The following is a 25,534-nucleotide window of genomic DNA, read 5'->3' as shown; positions in this document are numbered from 1 at the left end:
TGCAACCGAGGACAGACGATTTGTATGTGCATCAGCTCTCGGCGGGTTCCATTCTGTGTGCTTTTGTGGCCTACCACTTCACGGCTGAGCAGTTGTCGCTCCTAGACGTTTCCACTTCAAAATAACAGCACTTACCGTTGCCCGGGGAAGCTCTAGCAGGGCAGACATTTGATGAACTGACTTGTTGGAAAGGTGGCATCCTATGACAGCGTCACGTTGAAAGTCACTGAGATCTTCCGTATGGCCATTCTACTGCCAATGTTTGTCTATGGAGATTGCATGGCGGTGCGCTCGAATTTATACACCTGTCAGCATTGGGTGTGGCTGAAATATCCGAATCCATTCATTTGAAGGGGTGTTCACATACTTGCATGTATGTTTATATATAGTTTACCTAAACATTATATTCAACAGTTTCATGAGCTGTAATTAAAAGGCTAAATGTTTCCATTCTATCTGTTAAATATTCATTTAATGTGGTTCCACAGGGGTGATACATCAAATGAAGCAAAGCACGAGGTAACGACCATCTACGTCACAAGCATGAGGTGAGGAGACAGTTCAGATGTGTTTAAAAGCTAACTAATATAAATAACAGGTGAACATATATATAAAGTTGTTGATGAGGATTAATGACACTAAAATGGAACTAAATAAAGTCAGATTAGATTTAATGAAAACTATTTCAGGGTAGTGGGGCAACATGGATTCCACTACAGTTTTAACTATTAGTAATGAAATCTCATTTATGTTAATTCATTGAAATTCAATTCGGAGACAAACATTAAAAAGTCATGTAATGGGAGAGTGGTGCTCCTGGGAAGTGGGAGGTGCTAGTGAGACACAGACACACAGAAGTCTCTCATCCAATTCATGTCCTTTCCCAGAGTGGTCCATAATTAACTTTTGCTTGGTTGGCACTTCCAACCAGATATAAGGAGGCTGAGGCCCCAGCATCCATGAGTCAGATACCTTCTTCCTCTGTGGTAAGACCTCTCCACCTCCTTAGATTTTTAAATGCATCTCGTCCTTGCACTCAGCATCTGAGGCAGTAGCTAACTGCACTATTTTAATTGACTTCTGTAAGATTTTACAATATTAAATCAAGTGGCATTAAAAATAATGTTGTTTTTATTATGTGTTTTACATCAAATCTGAGACTTTCATTTACAGTCAGAAGTGGTGCTCCTGCACTTGAAAAGGTGTTCTAGAATGTAACTGGGTTTTATGGGAATTTATTTGAATTCCTGACAGAATGTGTAGTAAATTGAGTTGGTGTTCTAGAATGTAACTGGGTTTTCAGGGGAATTTATTTGAATTCCTGACAGAATGTGTAGTAAAGTGAGTTGGTGTTCTAGAATGTAACTGGGTTTTATGGGAATTTATTTGAATTCCTGACAGAATGTGTAGTAAATTGAGTTGGTGTTCTAGAATGTAACTGGGTTTTCAGGGGAATTTATTTGAATTCCTGACAGAATGTGTAGTAAAGTGAGTTGGTGTTCTAGAATGTAACTGGGTTTTATGGGAATTTATTTGAATTCCTGACAGAATGTCTGGATGTGTAGAAAATGAAAGTTACCAGTTGCACCTGTAGTTGAATTTGACATGTAATGATTGAGTTAAATGTTTTCTAGCCCTTCAGGGGTTCAATGATAAGGCTTTAGACTTGTATGTTTTCACAACACTCTCATGTTTCACAGGGTCCTCCAAGAAGTACACATTCATCTTTAGGAGGGGAAAAAGAAGGTGAGACATGGTTTGACTCTTCACATAAAAAGTCATGAGAATATTCTGAGAGATATACCGCTCACCTAACTCTGTTGACTGGGGAGGAAGCACCACAGAGTCAATCAAGTTTCTTGTTTCATCTCTTTCTTAGTTATCCGTCACCATGAGTACGGACGCAGAGATGCAAGTCTACGGCAAGGCTGCCATATACCTTCGTAAGTCTGAGAAGGAGAGGATGGAGGCACAAGCCGCACCCTTTGATTCAAAGAACGCCTGCTATGTGACAGACAAGGTGGAGCTTTACCTTAAGGGTCTGGTCACTGCCAGGGCCGACGGGAAGTGTACTGTAACAGTCACGAACCCTGACGGCAGTAAGGAGGTAAGTCTGATCTGAAAAGTATTCAAGTTCAAGTTTGTGCAATCACTCTAATTCTTGAAAAGTCAACTAAATGCAAAAACAAACTTCCAATGTTTTTGTAAGCAGAATATAAACTTCAAAGACATCAATTTTAATGCTGCTATTTAAAAATGATATGTAATTTCTCATGATGACTAGTCAATAATCTCCAGTTATGTGTCAGTGGGTGATAACTAAGTAGTGGGACTAAATGTGGATATATATTTTTTAAATGATTCAACTTGTATTTAATGAGCAAAAAGCATTCAGTCATGTCCACTTTGATCTGTGTGTAACCTAGATTTCTGACTGTTTCAGGAAGGAAAAGAGTTCAAAGATGCAGACATCTATGAGATGAACCCCCCTAAGTACGACAAGATTGAGGACATGGCCATGATGACCTACCTGAATGAAGCCTCTGTGTTGTATAACCTCAAAGAGCGTTATGCAGCATGGATGATCTATGTAAGAAACCTGCACATACAAACACACACATACATGAACATAATAAATACACACATACATGAACATAATAAACACACACATACATGAACATAATAAATACACACATACATGAACATAATAAATACACACATACATGAAGATAATAAATACACACACACATGAAGATAATAAATACACACATACAGTACTACACATAAGTGAACGGTAGAAACCAAAACATATCAATACAGTAGATCCACATCAGTAAACCAAAGTACACCCACATCATCACATCAATCCAGGTAAAAGTCAATCTGACTTTGTTAATCTCCTAAATTAATTATGCTTTCATCCAGACCTACTCGGGGCTCTTCTGTGCCACGGTGAACCCCTACAAGTGGCTCCCAGTGTACGACGAAGAGGTTGTCAACGCCTACAGAGGGAAGAAGAGAGTGGAGGCTCCACCCCATATCTTCTCCGTCTCTGACAACGCCTTTCAGTTCATGATGATTGGTACGAGCTCTCATGGATGGATGGATGGATGGTTGGATCAATCAATCACATTTATTTATAAAGCCATTTTTACATAAGCAGATATCAGAAAGTGCTTATACAGAAACGCAGCCTAAAACCCCAAACAGCAAGCAATGCAGATGTAGAAGGAAAAGCCTGAAACCCAAGACACCCTAAGAAAAAACCTAGAGAGGAACCATGCTCTGAGGGGTGGCCAGTCATTTTCTGGCTGGAGATTATAGGAGTATATGGCCATTAAGGCCATACAAGATGTTCAAATGTTCATAGATGACATGCAGGGTCAAATAATTATCACAGTGGTTGTAGAGGGTGCAATAGGTCAGCACCTCAGGAGTAAATGTCAGTTGGCTTTTCATAGCCGAGCATTCAGAGGTCGAGACAGCAGGTGCGGTAGAGAGAGAGAGAGATAGGGAGAGTCAAAAAACAGCATGTAGCACATCAGATGAACAGATCAGGGTTCCATAGCCGCAGGCAGAACAGTTGAAACTGGAGCAGCAGCACGACCAGGTGGACTGGGGACAGCAAGGAGTCATCAAGCCAGATAGTCCCGAGGCACGGTCCTAGGGCTCAGGTCCTCCTCCGAGAGAGAGAGAGAGAGAGAGAGAGAGAGAGAGAGAGAGAGAGAGAGAGAGAGAATGCTTAAGTTCATACAGGAACCAGGAACTAAGACTAGAATTTCACTGGACTTAAAGGTCGAGACCGAGTCGTCGTCTTTCACGTGGATAGACAATCCATAAAAATTGAGCTCTATGGATGTCCATAAGTGCATATAGATCTCAAAGTCCATAAGTGCTAATGGATGGATGGGTGGATGGATGGATGGATGGATGGCTGGATGGATGGACAGTTGGGTGTAAAATCAAATCAAATCCAATTCAAATATGCTTCAGAGTTTTCTCATCTAGGTTAGAACAGTTTGCTGGGAATGTCAGATTTCAGTTTCCATGAATGGAAAATGTTCCAATATTAAATTAATGCGCATGCAATAATACCCATAATGTTGCTTGAGTATGATAAGCAATATGTTTTTTGGTTCCAGATAAGGAGAACCAGTCCGTCCTGATTACGTAAGTTGTTTACTAAAATGTCACTTGAGAAAGTGTTTCTATTGTAATAAGTTGGGTCACTTGGTGTGATGAAATACATGACATTATGAATGGATTAGAGCATCAGGTTATGTGTAATAACGAGTCGATGAGAATGATTATTTGTTAAAGACTTATGTCAGAACACAGGTTAACAGTGTATTTTTCTATGCTATTTCTTAGTGAAAGCCAATCTGACACTCAAACATGTAACTAAAACCCCTCTTTCTCTGTCATATAAACCAGCGGAGAATCCGGTGCAGGAAAGACTGTCAACACCAAGCGTGTCATCCAGTACTTTGCCACCATTGCAGTGTCTGGTGGCAAGAAGGAAGCAGACCCCAACAAAATGCAGGTAGGTTGTTCTTATGTTTGACTTTTAATCACATTTCAGTTTGGTTTTCTGAGCAAACTTTTTTCCAGCTGTGAATCATGTTTCAAGAAAAGTCATTGAGAAAAACAAACTTTACCACTTTTCCAGTTTCTGAGCAACTTGTGTTTGTCTCAATCAGGGGTCTCTTGAGGATCAGATCATTGCAGCTAACCCTCTGCTGGAGTCTTACGGTAATGCCAAGACAGTGAGGAACGACAACTCGTCTCGCTTTGTAAGTATGAAGGGCATACTGTGGAAGTTACCTTATATTGGAAAAATATATTTCAGTAGTTCCCTATAGTGATGTCAACAACTGCCCAACAAACTGTAACATTTAAAGAGGTCTATCAAAGTAAAATGTTTATTTATTTGTTGACCTATTTCTAACCCCCATGCTCTACTACAGGGTAAATTTATCAGGATTCACTTCCAAGCTGGTAAACTGGCTAAAGCTGACATTGAGACCTGTGAGTTGGTTTGATTGGTTCTAAATTCTTTCCTAAATTCACACAGATTATTTTTAGGAGATCAAATCATCAAATTTGATTTCATCTTGTGTTTTTCTCTCTCTCTCTCTCTCTCTCTCTCTCACTCTCTCTCTCTCTCTCTCTCTCTCTCTCTCTCTCTCTCTCTCTCTCTCTCTCTCTCTCTCGCACTCTCTCTCTCTCTCTCTCTCTCTCTCTCTCTCTCTCGCACTCTCTCTTTCACCCTCAGACCTGCTGGAGAAGTCCAGAGTGTCCTTCCAGCTGCCTGATGAGAGAGGCTACCACATCTTCTTCCAGATGATGACAGGCCACAAACCTGAGATAGTTGGTACGACAAAGTAGAGTTTTAGGGGAAATTATTCCCACCCCCATCTGTGGAACTTATACAAAATATTCATAGTCCACACTAATAATAATATTACAATGATTACATCCAAGATAACAAGGCATCTAGACATGAGTCAGGTCTCTGGGAAATATCTATCAAGTAATACACTGTGATGCACTAGTCCACAAGTCTCAGTCTCCTCTTTATGCTATTCATTATATACTACATGTATCATTGAGTCCATCTATTGAGTCAAGGAGGGAGAGATACTGTAAAGGTAGGAGAGCAGAATTCTAAGAGATTTACCTGACAAGCTGTTCTCTGTTGTCCACAGAATTGGCGCTCATCACCACCAACCCCTACGACTTCCCCATGTGCAGCCAGGGACAGATTGCTGTGGCCAGCATTAATGACAATGAAGAGTTGGATGCCACAGATGTGAGTCAAACAAAGGGTTAACCAAACTCTAGATATGGAATGGATAGGACCACCATACACACTGAATGCTCTGTGTAATTCCAACTTGGTGGCTCCTGGGAATGTTCATGTATGTTTAAGTTTGATTCTAAATGCCTTGTTAAGCATGAACGTAAAGGAACTTCTCATACCTTCACACTTCGCCTTGAGGCACATACATGTAAGACATTCACAAGAGAGCGCCACTAAGTGCCCTGTGGAACTGTGTAAAACTCATTTTGTGCTGCCATCTACTAATGTGTTGGCCAAGAGTCAAATCTATCCACCCCATTTGTTCTGGAGTGAGCAGCACAGAACTGTAGTGTAACTGACCAAACTACCGTTCAGTTAATCTCTGTTGTACTTCCTCTTTAATGCCAGGATGCCATTACCATCCTGGGCTTCACTAATGAGGAGAAGCTTGGAATCTACAAGCTGACAGGAGCTGTAGTGCACCATGGAAACTTGAAATTCAAGCAGAAGCAACGTGAGGAGCAGGCCGAGCCAGACGGCACAGAGGGTGAGTCCCACTCATAGACAGTGCCACATGAAAGTGTAATGTAAATTATCATTATTAACGGTGGTTCCTGCATGTAACCAATACCTTCACAAGGTTTCTTCTCTCAAAGCCTGATACCTTGAAACTGAGATACTCCTCTTGGTTCCCGGAGCAACGTTTTAGGCGTTACTGCCAAATTGCTTATACAGTGATAGTGAGTACAATCAGTCACTCACACGAACCCAACAGAATTGGTAATAAGAAAAAGCATTTTAATAAAAAGCGGCATTGATCTGAAAACACACAAACATAAAACGTTCCAGCACATTCCCTCCTTTTATCACTTCCGTTATAATTATTGTAACATGTTAAGGTGAGCATTCGATTATGGTTTTAAACTAGGAAAGGAGGTTGTATCAAAATACTTCTATAAAAGTAAGTGCCATCAACACATCAAATTACACTTTATGACACTTTATGACACTTTATGACACTTTATGACACTTTAACTTTATGACACTTTATGACACGTTATGACACTTTATGACACTTTATGACACTTTAACTTTATGACACTTTATGACACTTTATGACACTTTATGACACTTTAACTTTATGACACTTTATGACACTTTATGACACTTTATGACACTTTATGACACGTTACTTTCAAACCCTTCATTCTGGGTTGTACAATCTAACTTATCCTTATTCCAAAGGTCTAAAACTTTTAAAACCATTGTAGTAGAATGGTTTAACTTAAGACCTTCCTTTTCATACAGGTACACACATGCTTCATTACATAAGTTCATTTATGGAAACATAATACACGACAGGGCAGAACTGGAGCTATATATAGTATATTCATATTATATTTCTAGCATTAACTTTGTCGTTGTCTTATACTGTCGCCAGTGGCATGTTAGTGACACATCAGTATCTCAATTTCTAGTCTAAATTACAAAATAACATTTCAAAGTGTGCAGACCCCCACAATCAACCTAATACCCCCAAATAAACCATTTTGGACAATCCTAAATCAGTTACAGGTAACGGTTGACCGCCCCCTTCTCCCTCCCAGCACTCATTCTTCTGGCGTCTCTTTGTTTTCTTCTTAAGATAGCGTAGCAGTTTATCCTCACGATGGTACACATGGAACTCATGCCTGTCAATGTGGATGGCCCTTGATAATGTCCCGATTTCAATATCCCCAAGCAGATGAAACTCTCACCTGAGAATCACAACTGTTCAAACCATTTCAAATGTCAAAGAGAATTACAACTGTTTGCAAATTGGCTTATGCTCCCCCTATCATATCGGCAACCTCATGGCAGAGTTACAAGGCCAGGGAGTCAGAGAACAGCAGACCAAATCTGGTGAGATGTGTATTGAAGTCAAACAACAACAGCAATACACTACTTACTAGCATTTACCAGCATTTACATATTATACTGAAATCTCACCCAGTGTCTCTAGCCTTTGAGTGATCAGGCCTCACCAGAAAGTCAGAGCAAAGGTCATTCAACATCATTAAGTGAGTGTTCTTTCCCCTTTCAGAAGAACACGAGTTATCAGTTTCCTTCAACTAGGACATCTTTCCTAGTAGGAAAACCCTCTCAATCACTACTGCTAATACACATGGATCACTCTCAAACAATGTTCTGCTTTTACCCCTATTGTAAGGTTGAGAAACAAAACAAACATGATAACTTTCTCCTCATTGGAAGGCATTGTTTTCATTTTAGTCTAGCAATGTTACTCTTAATAAAGAAGGATTAGTTTACATTGAGTGTTCGTCTTTAGTGGAGAATTTCCATTACAAAAGTCATGCAGGAGAGTTTTTGGAAACCAAATTCCAAACTCCAGAAATTATTTCAAATTATGAATATGGGAGAAAATCAAAACTCACAAAAAAAGGTATCCAGACTATTTTGTCAGTGTGACATCAGAAACAAGCGATCTAGACAGCACTGAGGGTGAGTCCCACTCACTCAATATGTAGAGCATTAGTCCCATTCCCCAACATAGAAATAGAACACCTAAGACAGACAGTGCCACATGAAAGTCAGGCAGGAGATCATTTTTGGAGACCAAAATACTACATTCAGATATGATTGTGCCAAACTATTTTTGTCAGTGTGACATCATAAACAAGTGATCTAGTGTCCCTGAGTCTGTTGTTGTTGGTTCTCTCTCCAGTGGCTGATAAAATCGCCTACCTGCTGGGCCTGAACTCAGCTGAGATGTTGAAAGCTCTGTGCTACCCCAGAGTGAAGGTTGGCAACGAGTATGTGACCAAGGGACAGACTGTGGCTCAGGTAAGACTGCCAAACACAGCATCTAAAATGTTCTGAGCACCGAAATTATTTTGGGGATGAGTGCATTGCTTTAAAAAAAATTGTGATGCTGTTTATCCCAAGGTCTTATCACCTTATCACCAGACATGGTCAATAGCTAATGTATTAATTTGAGGTATTTTCATTGCAGGTTAATAACTCAGTCAGTGCTCTGGCCAAGTCCATCTATGAGAGGATGTTCTTGTGGATGGTCATCCGTATCAATGAGATGTTGGACACCAAGAATCCAAGACAGTTCTATATTGGTGTGCTTGACATTGCCGGGTTTGAGATCTTTGATGTGAGTATGAGACCAGAATAAGACAATTAGTTGTGATTCAGATTGATAACAATCTTGTATGATGAAATTATCCCTTTTAAAATTTCATAAACAGTACAACAGCATGGAGCAGCTGTGCATCAACTTCACCAATGAGAAACTGCAACAGTTTTTCAACCACACCATGTTCGTCCTGGAGCAAGAGGAGTACAAGAAGGAGGGAATCGTCTGGGCCTTCATTGACTTCGGCATGGACTTGGCTGCCTGCATTGAGCTTATTGAGAAGGTAAGCTGTCTGTGAGGATTATAATGGTACAACGTATCTGACTGTTGAGAACTCAATATGTTTCCTATTATTTGATCTGTAATCTGCAAATAGAATGTTTACTAAAGGAATGAATGTGATCCTAAATAGAATGTTTACTAAAGGAATGAATGTGATCCTAAACAGAATGTTTACTAAAGGAATGAATGTGATCCTAAATAGAATGTTTACTAAAGGAATGAATGTGATCCTAAATAGAATGTTTACTAAAGGAATGAATGTGATCCTAAACAGAATGTTTACTAAAGGAATGAATGTGATCCTAAATAGAATGTTTACTAAAGGAATGAATGTGATCCTAAATAGAATGTTTACTAAAGGAATGAATGTGATCCTAAATAGAATGTTTACTAAAGGAATGAATGTGATCCTAAATAGAATGTTTACTAAAGGAATGAATGTGATCCTAAATGGAAATATCACTAATTTGATAAACATCTATTTTTGTGAAGCCATTGGGCATCTTCTCCATCCTTGAAGAGGAGTGCATGTTCCCCAAGTCTTCAGACACTACCTTCAAGGACAAGTTGTACGCCCAGCATCTTGGCAAAACAAAGGCGTTTGAGAAGCCCAAGCCTGCCAAAGGCAAGGCAGAGGCCCACTTCTCCCTGGTGCACTACGCCGGAACTGTGGACTACAACATCACTGGCTGGCTGGAGAAGAACAAGGATCCCCTGAATGACTCAGTTTGTCAGCTGTACGGGAAGTCCCCAGTCAAAATTTTGGCTGCCCTGTATCCACCTCCCCCTCCTGAGGGTAAGACTAGCATCACGTCACAATATTTAATTAAGCGCTAGTTACAACTCAGACCCAAATGTTCTTTAAAGTCTTAGAACGTATCACAATTTCTCAACGTTTATTACTAGGTTGATTTACTCATAGACTTGGTTAATTTAATCATGTAGTAGGTCTTCTTTAACATAATCTCATTGGCAGCATTTGCCTCTAGATAAGTGTGAAGTTAACCAGAGATTCTCTGGTTTATAATTAGTGTGTTTGCTGAAGACAAGACTCTAGATTTCTTACATACTCTTTTTATTATTCTATTTATTCCACCCGCTCTAGGAAATGTACTTTTCTAGTTATCTTTTACTTTCCCCCATTTAAACAGATAAAGCCAAGAAAGGAGGCAAGAAGAAGGGTGGTTCCATGCAGACTGTGTCCTCCCAGTTCAGGGTGAGCTTTTGCAATGTGCATATTTAGTCCTTCAAAAGGGGCATTGATTATCATAAATGAGAACATGGTTTGTAACCCTCTTACAGGAGAACTTACATAAGCTGATGACCAACTTGAGGAGCACTCATCCTCACTTTGTGCGCTGCCTGATCCCCAACGAGTCAAAGACTCCAGGTACAAGAAATATTGAGTTAAATATGTCATCTTATCAGTACAGTATCAGTAACCTTAACGATCCCAATCTATAATCTGTTTATGAGTATTAAAAGAGACTTGTTTTGTTTTACCAGGTCTGATGGAGAACTTCCTGGTTATCCACCAGCTCAGGTGTAATGGTGTACTGGAGGGTATCAGGATCTGCAGAAAGGGCTTCCCCAGCAGAATCATCTATGCTGATTTCAAGCAGAGGTACATATGCACAAGCACACACACGCACACACACCACATAAAATATCTGCTCCAAGGGTTTTCCCAGCATCAGAATAGTCTTACCTTTTACGAAATATAACCAACATATTACAACTTGACATGTTAAAAATGTCTCCTCATTCAGGTACAAAGTACTGAATGCCAGTGTCATCCCTGAGGGCCAGTTCATGGACAACAAGAAGGCTTCTGAGAAGCTGCTTGGGTCCATTGATGTGAATCACGAGGATTACAAGTTTGGACACACCAAGGTCAGTCAAATACCCCCCAGCAAAAGCTGACAACAAAACACAACTTGAATAATAATTTAAACCTGTACCATATAAAATCTCTGCAGTTGATCTATCCATCCTTTTGTTCTTTCTTCTTCATTTAACTAATGGAAAAGGGGGAAAAACATTGTAGTGTTTATTCATCACAAGTATAGAAGAGAAACTAGTCATTATCATGTACATTGTGTTAGAGTGGTATGGCTGCAGTTATCTGCATCTGTGTACATTATTAATCTACAACTGTACAATAACTAACAACTTAGAAACAACCTGTCACATGGTTTGTTTGTAACCATTGCAAAGTTAATGTTGTTTAAACCAATCTAGTGGTTTGACCCTTTCTATCTGTCACCATCTGTGGTTCCATTGACCATGTTAACCTGTGTCTCAGGTGTTCTTCAAAGCCGGTCTGCTGGGTGTCCTGGAGGAGATGAGAGATGAGAAGCTGGCCTCTCTGGTCGGCATGGTCCAGGCTCTCAGCCGTGGATTCCTCATGAGGAGAGAGTTTAGCAAGATGATGGAGAGGAGGTGAGGAATAGTAGACATCTTGGCAAAGCTTTCTGTCAACCACCTGTATCTAATGCATTATGATTACATACTGTATATGCTGTGAGTTGTTCAGAATGAGAAAGTACATCTTATAATGGTCTACTAAAGATGTTGGGTTAATTCATTTAGTCCAGAAATGGATGTAGCAACTAAGGATTCTAGCTTTATAGCTGCAGTTTGGGATTTGGCTGTTCAATTGTCATTTAAATGTGTGGTATTTACCTTTTAATTCTTGAAGAATATAAAATGCATCATGAGCTTAGCATAACCTGTCAGTCCTAGCATCTAGTCCGCTATCTGTGAATTTAGGAAGCCCCCTTCCTCAGCTGTAAACAAACAGTGACAGGTGGTTCTGTTTTGTTGTTCATCTAATCCCTTCATCTAATCACTCACCGTGTAAACAAACAGTGGCAGGTAGTTCTGTTTTGTTGTTCATCTAATCCCATCATCTAATCACTCACCGTGTAAACAAACAGTGGCAGGTGGTTCTGTTTTGTTGTTCATCTAATCCCATCATCTAATCACTCACCGTGTAAACAAACAGTGGCAGGTGGTTCTGTTTTGTTGTTCATCTAATCCCATCATCTAATCACTCACCGTGTAAACAAACAGTGGCAGGTGGTTCTGTTTTGTTGTTCATCTAATCCCATCATCTAATCACTCACCATGTAAACAAACAGTGGCAGGTGGTTCTGTTTTGTTGTTCATCTAATCCCATCATCTAATCACTCACCGTGTAAACAAACAGTGGCAGGTGGTTCTGTTTTGTTGTTCATCTAATCCCATCATCTAATCACTCACCGTGTAAACAAACAGTGGCAGGTGGTTCTGTTTTGTTGTTCATCTAATCCCATCATCTAATCACTCACCGTGTAAACAAACAGTGGCAGGTGGTTCTGTTTTGTTGTTCATCTAATCCCATCATCTAATCACTCACCGTGTAAACAAACAGTGGCAGGTGGTTCTGTTTTGTTGTTCATCTAATCCCATCATCTAATCACTCACCGTGTAAACAAACAGTGGTAGGTGGTTCTGTTTTGTTGTTCATCTAATCCCATCATCTAATCACTCACCGTGTAAACAAACAGTGGCAGGTGGTTCTGTTTTGTTGTTCATCTAATCCCTTCATCTAATCACTCACCATGTAAACAAACATTGGTGGGGGGGGGGATTTTGTTGTTCTTCAGGTCACAGAGTGTAGCTTTAAGCATGTCACTCAACATGCTACTCTATCCTTTCTGTCGACCAGAGAATCAATTTACGCCATCCAGTACAACATCCGCTCATTCATGAATGTCAAAACCTGGCCATGGATGAAGTTGTACTTCAAGATCAAGCCCCTGCTGCAGAGCGCTGAGACTGAGAAGGAGCTGGCCAACATGAAGGAGAACTATGAGAAGATGAAGACAGACCTGGCCAAGGCTCTGGCCACAAAGAAGCAAATGGAGGAGAAGTTGGTGGCCCTGACACAGGAGAAGAACGACCTGTCACTCCAAGTTGCATCTGTGAGTGAACAACTACCCTCATATGGACACATTTACATACACATGAATACACACACACACACACACATATGAACACACTGTAAAGTATGTTGCTGGCTCACACATGTTTAATGCCCATGTTATATATTGTATATATTTCATGAATGTCTATTAATTTGCTCTGACCTTTTTGACTAAAGTGTATATTTTGATACAGGAAGTTTGGTCGCTGAATTTTTTTCTCCTGTTCTGAAATCAGGAAGGAGAGAGTCTGAACGATGCTGAGGAAAGGTGTGAGGGGCTCATCAAGAGCAAGATCCAGCAGGAGGCCAAACTCAAAGAGACGACCGAGAGGCTGGAGGATGAGGAGGAGATCAATGCTGAGTTGACTGCCAAGAAGAGGAAGCTGGAGGATGAGTGCTCTGAGCTGAAGAAGGACATTGATGACCTGGAGCTCACCCTGGCCAAAGTGGAGAAGGAGAAGCACGCCACTGAAAACAAGGTCTTGTGTCTTACCATAGACAGTCTAACCAAACAATAATCAACTCAAAACATAGCATAACAGAAATGGAATTCAAGTTGTATTATGGGTGCAGGAAATATTATGACACAATAGTAGAATTTCAGTTGTGGGGTACTTCCAACATTCATTGCATGTTCTGCTCCCCTTCATTTATGACTTGCATTCAGTAGACTGGCAGGGTGAACACTGACATCTAGTGTTGAATCTATAGTACAGTCAATTTTGATGAAATGTTTTATCTAAATGAAATGAATGCAATATAAAATAAACTAAATCTCCCCTTTATGGTGAAGTGTATTTATGTTGTGGCCATTGACAGGTTAAAAACCTGACAGAGGAGATGGCGTCTATGGATGAGAGTGTTGCCAAGCTGACCAAGGAGAAGAAAGCCCTCCAAGAGGCCCACCAGCAGACACTGGATGACCTGCAGGCAGAGGAGGACAAAGTCAACACTCTGACCAAGGCCAAGACCAAGCTGGAACAGCAAGTGGACGACGTGAGTGGAGTTTGACATTTTGGCCATGATAGTATGTAAGATTATATTATCTTCAGTTGTTTAGATTTTAACAATATATGTATTTTTATCTTCTAGCTTGAGGGTTCTCTGGAGCAAGAGAAGAAGCTCCGTATGGACCTTGAGAGATCCAAGAGAAAGCTGGAGGGAGATCTGAAACTGGCCCAGGAGTCCATAATGGACCTGGAGAATGACAAGCAGCAAGCTGATGAGAAAATCAAGAAGTAAACACAAACAAATGACTACAGTATTAGCTGCTATAATGGTTGTTCTTGACTAATTCTTGTAATTATGAATTAGCATTTACATGTGATTCTTAAAAGCAAAGTGAATGGTATGATACTCTCCCTTTACACTATCAAACCAAAACCAACTCTACAATCAACGTGTTTGTGTTTCTTAGGAAGGAGTTTGAGACCACTCAGCTCCTCAGCAAAGTTGAGGATGAGCAGTCTCTGGGAGCTCAGCTGCAGAAGAAGATCAAGGAACTCCAGGTACAGTACAGGATATAAGCTCCAGTACAGAAAAGCACAGACTTGAATCATTTCCTGAAAAACATTCTTCTGGAAGCACACATTTTTCCAGGTGGCTTCTGACAGCTGAGTAGGTTGGAAGATGGTGGTTCTGAACATTGTGGTTTTGGTTCCTGCATGGGACACTGTCTACTGAATATATTAGTGTAACTGGGTTTTTATTAAACACATTTATGCAAAATATAAATACTATTATTACTTTGTGAGTTTCAATTGTTTCAACTGTATTGTAGTGTTCATCCCCCTGCTCCTGTCCCTGTTCTAGGCCCGTATTGAGGAGCTGGAAGAGGAAATTGAGGCTGAGCGTGCTGCCAGGGCTAAGGTTGAGAAGCAGAGGGCCGATCTCTCCAGGGAACTTGAGGAGATCAGCGAGAGGCTGGAGGAGGCCGGAGGCGCCACTGCTGCTCAGATTGAGATGAACAAGAAGCGTGAGGCTGAGTTCCAGAAGCTGCGTCGTGATCTTGAAGAGTCCACCCTGCAGCATGAGGCCACAGCCGCCGCTCTGCGCAAGAAGCAGGCCGACAGTGTGGCTGAGCTCGGGGAGCAGATCGACAACCTGCAGCGCGTCAAGCAGAAGCTGGAGAAGGAGAAGAGCGAGTACAAGATGGAGATTGATGACCTCTCCAGCAACATGGAGGCCGTCGCCAAGGCTAAGGTGAGTAGTGATGTTTTGGTCAAGCAGTGTTGAGGAGGGTCAACTACATTACCATTCAAGTGACCTGAAGTTGACAGGAGTCACATATATAACGTAATGATGGAACATGTTTCACTAACAGGGCAATCTGGAGAAGATGTGCCGTACTCTTGAGGACCAGCTGAGTGAGCTGAAGACTAAGAATGATGAGAATGTTCGCCAGGTCAACGACATCAGCGGACAGAGGGCCAGACTCCTGACAGAAAATGGTACCATCAACAATGAACCCAATCCTTTCCTTCAGTAAAACACAATAACATGTTGGGGGCTGTATCCACATAATTTATACTGTACTATTCACCACCTAACATTCCCTATGATACCTCAAAATACGTTTTCAATCTTAGAGAACAGAGACCCTATTAACAAGATGTCCCTCTGTCCCTGCAGGTGAGTTTGGTCGCCAGTTGGAGGAGAAGGAAGCACTGGTGTCTCAGCTGACCAGAGGCAAACAGGCCTTCACCCAGCAGGTGGAGGAGCTGAAGAGGGCGGTTGAGGAGGAGGTCAAGGTAAGGGACCCAAAATGGACTCCAAGTACCTATATCTTCATATAGACTGTGACTATGCCACCCTCTGAGACTCCAACCGTCTCACCACCCTGAGAGAATTCTACTGTCTCTCCACCCTCAGAGACTTCTGCTGTCTCTCCACCCTCAGAGAATTCTACTGTCTCTCCACCCTCAGAGACTTCTACTGTCTCTCCACCCTCAGAGACTTCTACTGTCTCTCAACCCTCAGAGAATTCTACTGTCTCTCCACCCTCAGAGACTTCTACTGTCTCTCCACCCTCAGAGACTTCTACTGTCTCTCCACCCTCAGAGACTTCTACTGTCTCTCAACTCTCAGAGAATTCTACTGTCTCTCCACCCTCAGAGACTTCTACTGTCTCACCACCCTGAGAGAATTCTACTGTCTCTCCACCCTCAGAGACTTCTGCTGTCTCTCCACCCTCAGAGAATTCTACTGTCTCTCCACCCTCAGAGACTTCTACTGTCTCTCCACCCTCAGAGACTTCTACTGTCTCTCAACCCTCAGAGAATTCTACTGTCTCTCCACCCTCAGAGACTTCTACTGTCTCTCCACCCTCAGAGACTTCTACTGTCTCTCCACCCTCAGAGACTTCTACTGTCTCTCCACCCTCAGAGACTTCTACTGTCTCTCCACTCTCAGAGAATTCTACTGTCTCTCCACCCTCAGATACTTCTACTGTCTCTCCACCCTCAGAGAATTCTACTGTCTCTCCACCCTCAGAGACTTCTACTGTCTCTCCACCCTCAGAGACTTCTACTGTCTCTACACCCTCAGAGACTTCTACTGTCTCTCAACCCTCAGAGAATTCTACTGTCTCTCCACCCTCAGAGACTTCTACTGTCTCTCCACCCTCAGAGACTCCTACTGTCTCTCCACCCTCAGAGACTTCTACTGTCTCTCCACCCTCAGAGACTCCTACTGTCTCTCCACTCTCAGAGAATTCTACTGTCTCTCCACCCTCAGAGACTTCTACTGTCTCTCCACCCTCAGAGACTCCTACTGTCTCTCCACCCTCAGAGACTTCTACTGTCTCTCAACCCTCAGAGAATTCTACTGTCTCTCCACCCTCAGAGACTTCTACTGTCTCTCCACCCTCAGAGACTCCTACTGTCTCTCCACCCTCAGAGACTTCTACTGTCTCTCAACCCTCAGAGAATTCTACTGTCTCTCCACCCTCAGAGACTTCTACTGTCTCTCCACCCTCAGAGACTTTTTACCATAATTTGTTTGACAATCTCGCTAATTATTCTTTGCCTTTCTCTCTCACAGGCTAAAAACGCACTGGCCCACGGTGTTCAGTCTGCCCGCCATGACTGTGACCTCCTGAGGGAGCAGTTTGAGGAGGAGCAGGAGGCCAAGGCAGAGCTGCAACGCGGCATGTCCAAGGCCAACAGTGAGGTGGCTCAGTGGAGGACTAAGTATGAAACTGATGCCATCCAGCGCACAGAGGAGCTGGAGGAGGCCAAGTGAGTCACACGCAACAGAAAAACTAAGATATGGTGTGGATGGTGAGGGTGGTAGGGGGCTCTGAGAAAATGTTACATCAATATGTATTGTAACATATCTCTCACTCCATTAAAACACCCTCTGTTGTCCAACAGGAAGAAGCTGGCCCAGCGTCTGCAGGATGCTGAGGAGACCATTGAGGCGACCAACTCCAAGTGCGCCTCCCTGGAGAAGACCAAGCAGAGGCTGCAGGGAGAGGTGGAGGACCTCATGATTGATGTTGAGAGAGCCAACGCATTGGCCGCCAACCTCGACAAGAAGCAGAGGAACTTTGACAAGGTGAAAATGAATTAACCTATATTTTTTATCAATTGTATAATTCTTTCTTATTTCTAATTTAATAACGCTTCATCTATGACTTCTCATGAAAATTCCATGGATTCTCCTAGGTTCTGGCAGAGTGGAAGCAGAAGTATGAGGAGGGCCAGGCTGAGCTGGAAGGAGCTCAGAAGGAGGCTCGCTCTATGAGCACTGAACTCTTCAAGATGAAGAACTCCTACGAGGAGGCTCTGGATCATCTGGAGACTCTGAAGAGAGAGAACAAGAACCTGCAACGTGAGCATTTGAGAACAGTTCTATTTGGCTCATATTTGACTAGTGTTTTGAAAATGGAGGGAACTGTAATCATCAACTTTAGTTTTACAACATTTCAGAATTGTTATATACAGTGTAATTTGTATATATTTTACTTGTAATCGGTATTCCTTTGAACATTCCAAATAAGTGGTCGGCGATTCGATTTGCAAGATCCAATGAAGAGCTATTAATTAATTTACTGTTAATATGATTTAATGTCAAATTCAGCACATTGGAATATCCACTGAAACCCCCCAAGTCTAATCTTCTCGTGTGTGTGTGCAGAGGAGATCTCTGACCTGACTGAGCAGATCGGAGAGACTGGCAAGAGCATCCATGAGCTGGAGAAGGCCAAGAAGACCGTGGAGACAGAGAAGTCTGAAATCCAGACCGCTCTGGAGGAGGCTGAGGTACAAACTACAGCTGTTTGATGGGGAAAGCAGTGTTAACTAACCAATGCCAGCTATAGTGAAATACTCTCTGTAATGGAGTTCTTTGTAGTTATATATATGTAATTCCTACATCCTACATGTATTGAACACAATTGGCCTGACTGCTTCTGTTTGTCCAGGGAACACTGGAGCACGAGGAATCCAAGATTCTGCGTGTGCAGCTGGAGCTGAACCAGATCAAGGGTGAGGTGGACAGGAAAATCGCTGAGAAGGACGAGGAGATGGAGCAGATCAAGAGGAACAGCCAGAGGGTGGTTGACTCCATGCAGAGCACCCTGGACTCTGAGGTCAGGAGCAGGAATGATGCCCTGAGGGTGAAGAAGAAGATGGAGGGAGACCTGAACGAGATGGAGATCCAGCTGAGCCACTCCAACAGGATGGCCGCTGAGGCCCAGAAACAGCTGAGGAACGTCCAGGGACAGCTCAAGGTAAAGGGACTGGGACATCAGGTTCAAATACATGAATATGGAGAGGGATTTGTTTGTGAATCTGTAGAAAAGAATAGAACAGAGGAATTGAATCGAGTGGACAATGCACTGTAGAACGTTGGGGATACTGGGTAAATTCTTCCCAGTGAACATTTCTATCACCCCTTCTTCCACAAGTTCTAATGAACGTATGTCATTGTGAACCCCAGGATGCCCAATTGCACCTTGATGACGCCGTCCGTGTCGCAGAAGACATGAAGGAGCAGGCAGCCATGGTGGAGCGCAGAAACGGTCTGATGGTGGCTGAAATCGAGGAGCTGAGAGTTGCTCTGGAGCAGACAGAGAGAGGCCGCAAAGTGGCTGAGACTGAGCTGGTAGACGCCAGCGAGCGTGTTGGACTGCTGCACTCCCAGGTATGGGTCAAAAGCCATTTCTAATGAAACTCAACCAAACAAAAAGTTTCAACACATCATGCTTTGAGAGTTTCTTTATTTCAGCATTGTAAGTTCTCTTGAGAGTCAAACAAATCATCTTGTTTAATCTTCCAGAACACCAGCCTTCTGAACACCAAGAAGAAGCTGGAGACTGACCTGGTGCAGGTGCAGGGAGAGGTGGATGACATCGTCCAGGAGGCCAGGAATGCAGAAGAGAAGGCCAAGAAAGCAATCACTGACGTGAGTCCTTTAATTACATCATCTTGATTTGTTCCTAAGGTCCAATGGTAGCTGAACTGGTTAAGAACAACAAAGATCTCAGAGGGATGTCATGATTGGAGCCAATTGGTGCATAAATTAAACACCAATTTATGCACCACGGTGAAACGACCAGTTAGGAACCAATATACACAGGCAGTTAGGAAAGCAAAGGCTAGCTTTTTCAAACAGAAATTGTCATCCTGTAGCACAAACTCCAAAATGTTCTGGGACACTGTAAAGTCCATGGAGAATAAGGGCATCTCCTCCCAGCTACCCACTGCACTGACGCTAGGAAACACTGTCACCACCGATAAATATACGATAATCGAGAATTTCAATAAGCATTTTTCTAACCCTACCCTGGTCTATAGCCCTGCACCCCCTACAGCAACTTTCCCAAGCCTCTCCCATTTCTCCTTCACCCAAATCCAGATTTCTGATGTTCTGAAAGAGCTGCAAAATCTGGACCCCTACAAATCACCCGGGCTAGACAATCTGGACCCTATCTTTCTAAATTATATGACAATTGATGCTACCCCTATTACTGGCCTGTTCAACCTCTCTTTTGTATCGTCTGAGATCCCTAAAGATTGGACACCTGCCGCGGTCATCCCCCTCTTCAAAGGGGGAGACACTCTAGACCCAAACTGCTACAGACCTATATCTATTCTACCCTGCCTTTCTAAGGACTTCGAAAGCCAAGTTAACAAACAGTTCACCGACCATTTCGAATCCCACAGCACCTTCTCCGCTATACAATCTGGTTTTCCGAGCTGGCCATGGGTGCACCTCAGCCACGCTCAAGGTCCTAAACGATATCATAACCGCCATCGATAAGAGACAACACTGTGCAGCCGTATTCATCGACCTGGCCAAGGCTTTCGACTCTGTCGATCACCACATTCTTATCGGCAGACTCAACAGCCTTGGTTTCTCTAATGACTGCCTCGCCTGGGTCACCAACTACTTCTCAGATAGAGTTCAGTGTGTCAAATCGGAGGGCCTGTTGTCCGGACCTCTGGCAGTCTCTATGGGGGTGCCACAATTCTCAGGCCGAATCTTTTTTCTGTATACATCAATGATGTTGGACAGTGTGTTAACAAACCTCCAGACGAGCTTCAATGCCATACAACACTCCTTCCGTGGCCTCCAACTGCTCTTAAATGCAAGTAAAACTTAATGCATGCTCTTCAACCGATCGCTGCCCGCACCCGCCCGTCTAGCATCACTACTCTGGATGGTTCTGACTTAGAATATGTGGACAACTACAAATACCTAGGTGTCTGGTTAGACTGTAAACTCTCCTTCCAGACTCACATTAAGCATCTCCAAACCCAAATTAAATCAAGAATCGGCTTTCTATTTCGCAACAAAGCATCCTTCACTCATGCTGCCAAACATACCCTCGTAAAACTGATTATCCTACTGAACCTTGACTTCGGCGATCTCATTTACAAAATAGCCTCCAACCCTCTACTCAGCAAATTGGATGTAGTCTATCACAGTGCAATCCGATATGTCACCAAAGCCCCATATACTACCCACCACTGCGGGTAGCTCTCGTTTGCTGGCCCTCGCTTCATATTTGTCACCAAACCCACTGGCTCCAGGTCATCTATAAGTCTTTCCTAGGTAAAGCCCCGCCTTAACTCAGCTTACTGGTTACCATTGCAGCACCCACCCGTAGCACGCGCTCCAGAAGGGTTATTTCACCGGTCATCCCCAAAGCCAATTCCTCCTTTGGCCGCCTTTCCTTCCAGTTCTCTGCTGCCAATGACTGGAACGAATTGTAAAAACTCCGTGAAGCTGGAGTCTTATATCTCCCTCACTAACTTTAAGCATCAGCTGTCATAGCAGCTGCACCTGTACACAGCCCATCTGTAAATAGCCCACCCAACTACCTCATTCCGATATTGTTATTTATTTTTTGCTCCTTTGCACCCCAGTATCTCGACTTGCATATTCATCTTCTGAACATCTATCACTCCAGTGTTTAATTGCTAAATTGTAAATATTTTGCCCCTATGGCTGATTTATTGCCTTACCTTCCTAATCTTACTACATTTGCACACACGGTATAAAGACGTTTCTATTGTGTTATTGACTGTACGATTGTTTTTCCCATGTGTAACTCTGTGTTGTTTGTGTCGCACAGCTATGCTTTATCTTGGCCAGGTCGCAGTTGTAAAGGAGAACTTGTAAATGAGGACTCTCAACTCGCCTAACTGGTTCAATAAATGTGAAATAAAAAATAAAAACTACTTTTCCAGGCGGCCATGATGGCTGAGGAGCTGAAGAAGGAGCAGGACACCAGCTCTCACCTGGAGAGGATGAAGAAGAACCTGGAGGTCACAGTCAAGGACCTGCAGCACCGCCTGGATGAGGCTGAGAATCTGGCCATGAAGGGAGGCAAGAAGCAGCTCCAGAAACTGGAGTCCAGGGTGAGTTATCAGCAGGGTGGATTTGGGGTTGGATTAAAAGACAGTTTGCTGGAAAAGTATTTGATAATGTAAAATACACAGGAGAATTATGTAATGACTTTCTCTCATTTAACCCACCTAGATCAGGAGTTCCCAAATGTTTTAGCATCAGGGACCCCTTCATAATATCAGAACCCAACTCTTACTTTAGAGTGAGATATAAATATTATCCACACAGTTTTACTATGACTTCAGCAGTGCATGGACTAATCAGGTCTTGGCCCCTGGGAAAGAACATTTGACAGTCCCCTCTCTTGGCATCAGAGGGAATATTTTCCCGTTTTAAAGCATAAATTACAGTGCAATTATGTTCAAAACAAAAACATTGGGAACATGTTACTCTTATGTTATGGAATTGAGAAGAATTGGAGCCAAGACCTTCAAATAAAGTCAAGATATACAAATGTATTTATCTAGTTGTTTCATTTAAGCTTGGCGAACTTCGCGAGCCCCAATAAAACAAGCAAACTCGTAATATTAAAACAGGCGAGTGGCGGCCTCTATTGGCCATACTGGTACTGCAACATGCACGACAAAATCGGTCAAATAAAAAAAGAGTCATATATATTATAACTACAAGAAGAATTATTATTATTATACATTTTTTTTTTAAACAATTGTTGGAATAGTGAGCCGACCAGTATCCCTGTGAGCCTCCCATACCCTTGTTGTACATCTAAGGGTTAGGAACATAAACAGTGGATGAATAATATTACATTGTATTGGACCTTCTAATCTTGTTCCACAGATCCTTCGTAGTTTAAATCTGTTGTTGCTAGCAATATTCATGAAAACATTTAAATGTAAATTACACTTTGGGAACCACTTGGAAAAGAACATAATGAAAGACAACAATTGTGCCTCCTTGACTGGGTAAAAGACTCTACCTCTGTTTTACAAAGATTTATTTCACCACCTCAAATGCCTACATGTATTTGTTCCACAAAGGTGCGTGAGCTCGAGACTGAGGTGGAGGCTGAGCAGAGAAGAGGTGTAGACGCTGTCAAGGGAGTCCGGAAGTATGAGCGCAGAGTCAAGGAGCTCACTTACCAGGTAAGAGAAAGTGCATTCTTTACACTCTTGACACTAACACAGAGAGGTTTGTGTATAAAACTATACTGACACTGATTCTTTGATGTTTTCCCACAGACTGAGGAGGATAAGAAGAATGTTAGCAGACTTCAGGACCTGGTAGATAAGCTGCAGATGAAAGTGAAGGCCTACAAGAGGCATTCTGAGGAAGCGGTGAGTCACTGACAAAACTTCATATCCATACAGTTTGACGGGTTGCTACAGCAACAACACATCAGTCAACAATGACAATTGACAGTACAAGTAAATGCTGATGAAATGATGCACATTTCTAAATGCCTCCTATTCGTTATCAACTTAAAGGAGGTGGGGTTGAATATGAATTTGCTGCACCAGGGGCTGGTCTAGTGATCGTGCTGGAGGCAGTGGTTTGATCCCCTGTTCTGCCACTCACTTCCTCTGCTGTATCATCTAGCTCCCTGTATACATTGTTATCCTAAATCTTGTATTTTATTTTTTAAATATCTTTAAAAACAGAACATTAATTTGCTACCTGAAGCTTCAAACTTTAAATGCTGATGTTCTGCTCTCCCTCTCTTTTCCTCACCCAGGAGGAAGCAGCAAACCAGCACATGTCTAAGTTCAGGAAGGTTCAGCATGAGCTGGAGGAGGCTGAGGAGCGTGCTGACATCGCTGAGACTCAGGTCAACAAGCTCAGAGCCAAGACCCGTGACTCTGGAAAGGTATAGAACTGCTGCTAAACCTGTACCTGACTCGTGTTCAGATATGACCACATCAACACCACCTATGATTCAGTCTTCTCAGAAGTAAATACAGACCTTTTACACACACATGTATTTAAGATCTCTAAGAAGAACATCCCAGGTAAGGCTAAAAAAGGAAGGTTAGATCTATCCATATATTTATCATGTTCATTGTTATTACTGATCCATTATATTCTATCCATATATTTATCATGTTGATTGTTATTACTGATCCATTATATTCTATCCATATATTTATCATGTTCATTATTATTACTGATCCATTATATTCTATCCATATATTTATCATGTTCATTATTATTACTGATCCATTATATTCTATCCATATATTTATCATGTTCATTATTATTACTGATCCATTATATTCTATCCATATATTTATCATGTTCATTATTATTACTGATCCATTATATTCTATCCATATATTTATCATGTTCATTATTATTACTGATCCATTATATTATTTATTTCTTCTTACAGGGAAAAGAAGTTGCTGAATAAACAAGACCAAAGAATTGAAGATCAAAGTCTTACCATTTTCCTGTGATGCATAAAATATGATTTTCATGGTGAAATGTTGAGCATTGATTAAAAACATGTGGATCTACATACACTTCCTTTGTGACTGTGGATTTATTACTCAGCAAACAGCTTTTTAATACCATAAAATATTGTACTTTAATTATAATGGAGCGATCTGGGATTCCAACAACAACAAAGCCTTCACATCAGCTGAGGGATTAGAATGGAGAAATGTAACCACTCAAATTCATTGACTGAGCTATGGATGTAAGGACTGACCAGCTAAACATCAAAATTATAGTTTTAACCATTTACACTGAGGGGAATTGGCCTATATGGACAGGCCCAAATGTCAATGTTTCTAAAAGAAGAATATATGAGAAGAATATGCATCACCATGGTAGCAATTCAAAGGGATCACTTTGAAGATGGCATTTTTTCTTTCTTAAGTTAATTTTTGTATTAGAATTTTGTAACAGATTATGCACACATTCATTTGTTGTGGAAACACTATGTAAACATAAATTGAGATTTTAGTTATTATGTAAACCAGAGGATGCTAGTGGGAGGAGCTATAGGGCAACGGGCTCATTGTAATGGCTGGAATGGAATGAATGGAACAGCGTCAAACATGTTGTTTCCATAGGTTTGATACCGTTCCATTCATTCCATTCTAGCCATTACGATGAGCCTGTCCTCCTATAGCTCCTCATTCCTGGAAAATGTCACGTTCATAGGGTATAGAATAGTCTGATTATGCTGCGTTCAAAACAACTGGGAACTCGAAAATCTCCGACTTCGGTGCATTCAAGACTACTGGGAACTCTGAAAAAAAAATAGCTCAGACTGGGAAAAATCGGTTTGAACATCCAACTCAGAATTCCAAGTCGGAAACTCTGGCATCTTTCTAGAGCTCCGACTTTCCGATATGAAGATATATTGATCACATCTTTACGAAAAATTATATCATTGAGAGGGATGTGGCAAAAGGAATTGCAAATAAGTCTGGCTGCACAACCGATTGGCAAACATACTGCAAATTGAGAAATCGTGACTAAACTGAATTAAATGAAGAAACTACACTAT

The 25,534-nt window shown here is 41.9% G+C and overlaps 1 protein-coding gene across 1 annotated transcript; it reads left to right on the top strand.

Annotated features, from left to right (window-relative positions):
• Positions 1–817: 817 nt before the first annotated feature.
• On the top strand, positions 818–24,539 carry LOC110513778 (myosin heavy chain, fast skeletal muscle). The gene is made up of 41 exons (XM_090195007.1): positions 818–986; positions 1,701–1,746; positions 1,880–2,107; positions 2,444–2,590; positions 2,926–3,082; positions 4,143–4,170; positions 4,435–4,543; positions 4,701–4,793; positions 4,968–5,028; positions 5,276–5,374; positions 5,709–5,812; positions 6,212–6,350; positions 8,529–8,647; positions 8,817–8,966; positions 9,061–9,231; positions 9,723–10,026; positions 10,382–10,446; positions 10,533–10,620; positions 10,737–10,854; positions 11,000–11,123; positions 11,536–11,672; positions 12,943–13,198; positions 13,437–13,679; positions 14,020–14,196; positions 14,293–14,438; positions 14,618–14,708; positions 15,013–15,402; positions 15,524–15,650; positions 15,832–15,950; positions 17,242–17,438; positions 17,574–17,757; positions 17,868–18,033; positions 18,340–18,464; positions 18,626–18,934; positions 19,144–19,347; positions 19,483–19,608; positions 21,900–22,070; positions 23,058–23,162; positions 23,259–23,354; positions 23,753–23,884; positions 24,407–24,539. The coding sequence occupies exons 3-41, from the start codon at positions 1,892–1,894 to the stop codon at positions 24,425–24,427; spliced, it is 5,814 nt and encodes a 1,937-aa protein (XP_090051133.1). The 5' UTR covers positions 818–986; positions 1,701–1,746; positions 1,880–1,891; the 3' UTR covers positions 24,428–24,539.
• The last annotated feature ends 995 nt before the right edge of the window (positions 24,540–25,534 follow it).

The sequence above is a fragment of the Oncorhynchus mykiss genome, chromosome 13, assembly GCF_057628025.1.
Source record: "Oncorhynchus mykiss isolate SJ-2025 chromosome 13, ASM5762802v1, whole genome shotgun sequence".
NCBI lineage: Eukaryota > Metazoa > Chordata > Actinopteri > Salmoniformes > Salmonidae > Oncorhynchus > Oncorhynchus mykiss.
Note: the sequence above shows the minus strand (reverse complement) of the source record. Positions and strands in the feature narration are given on the sequence as shown.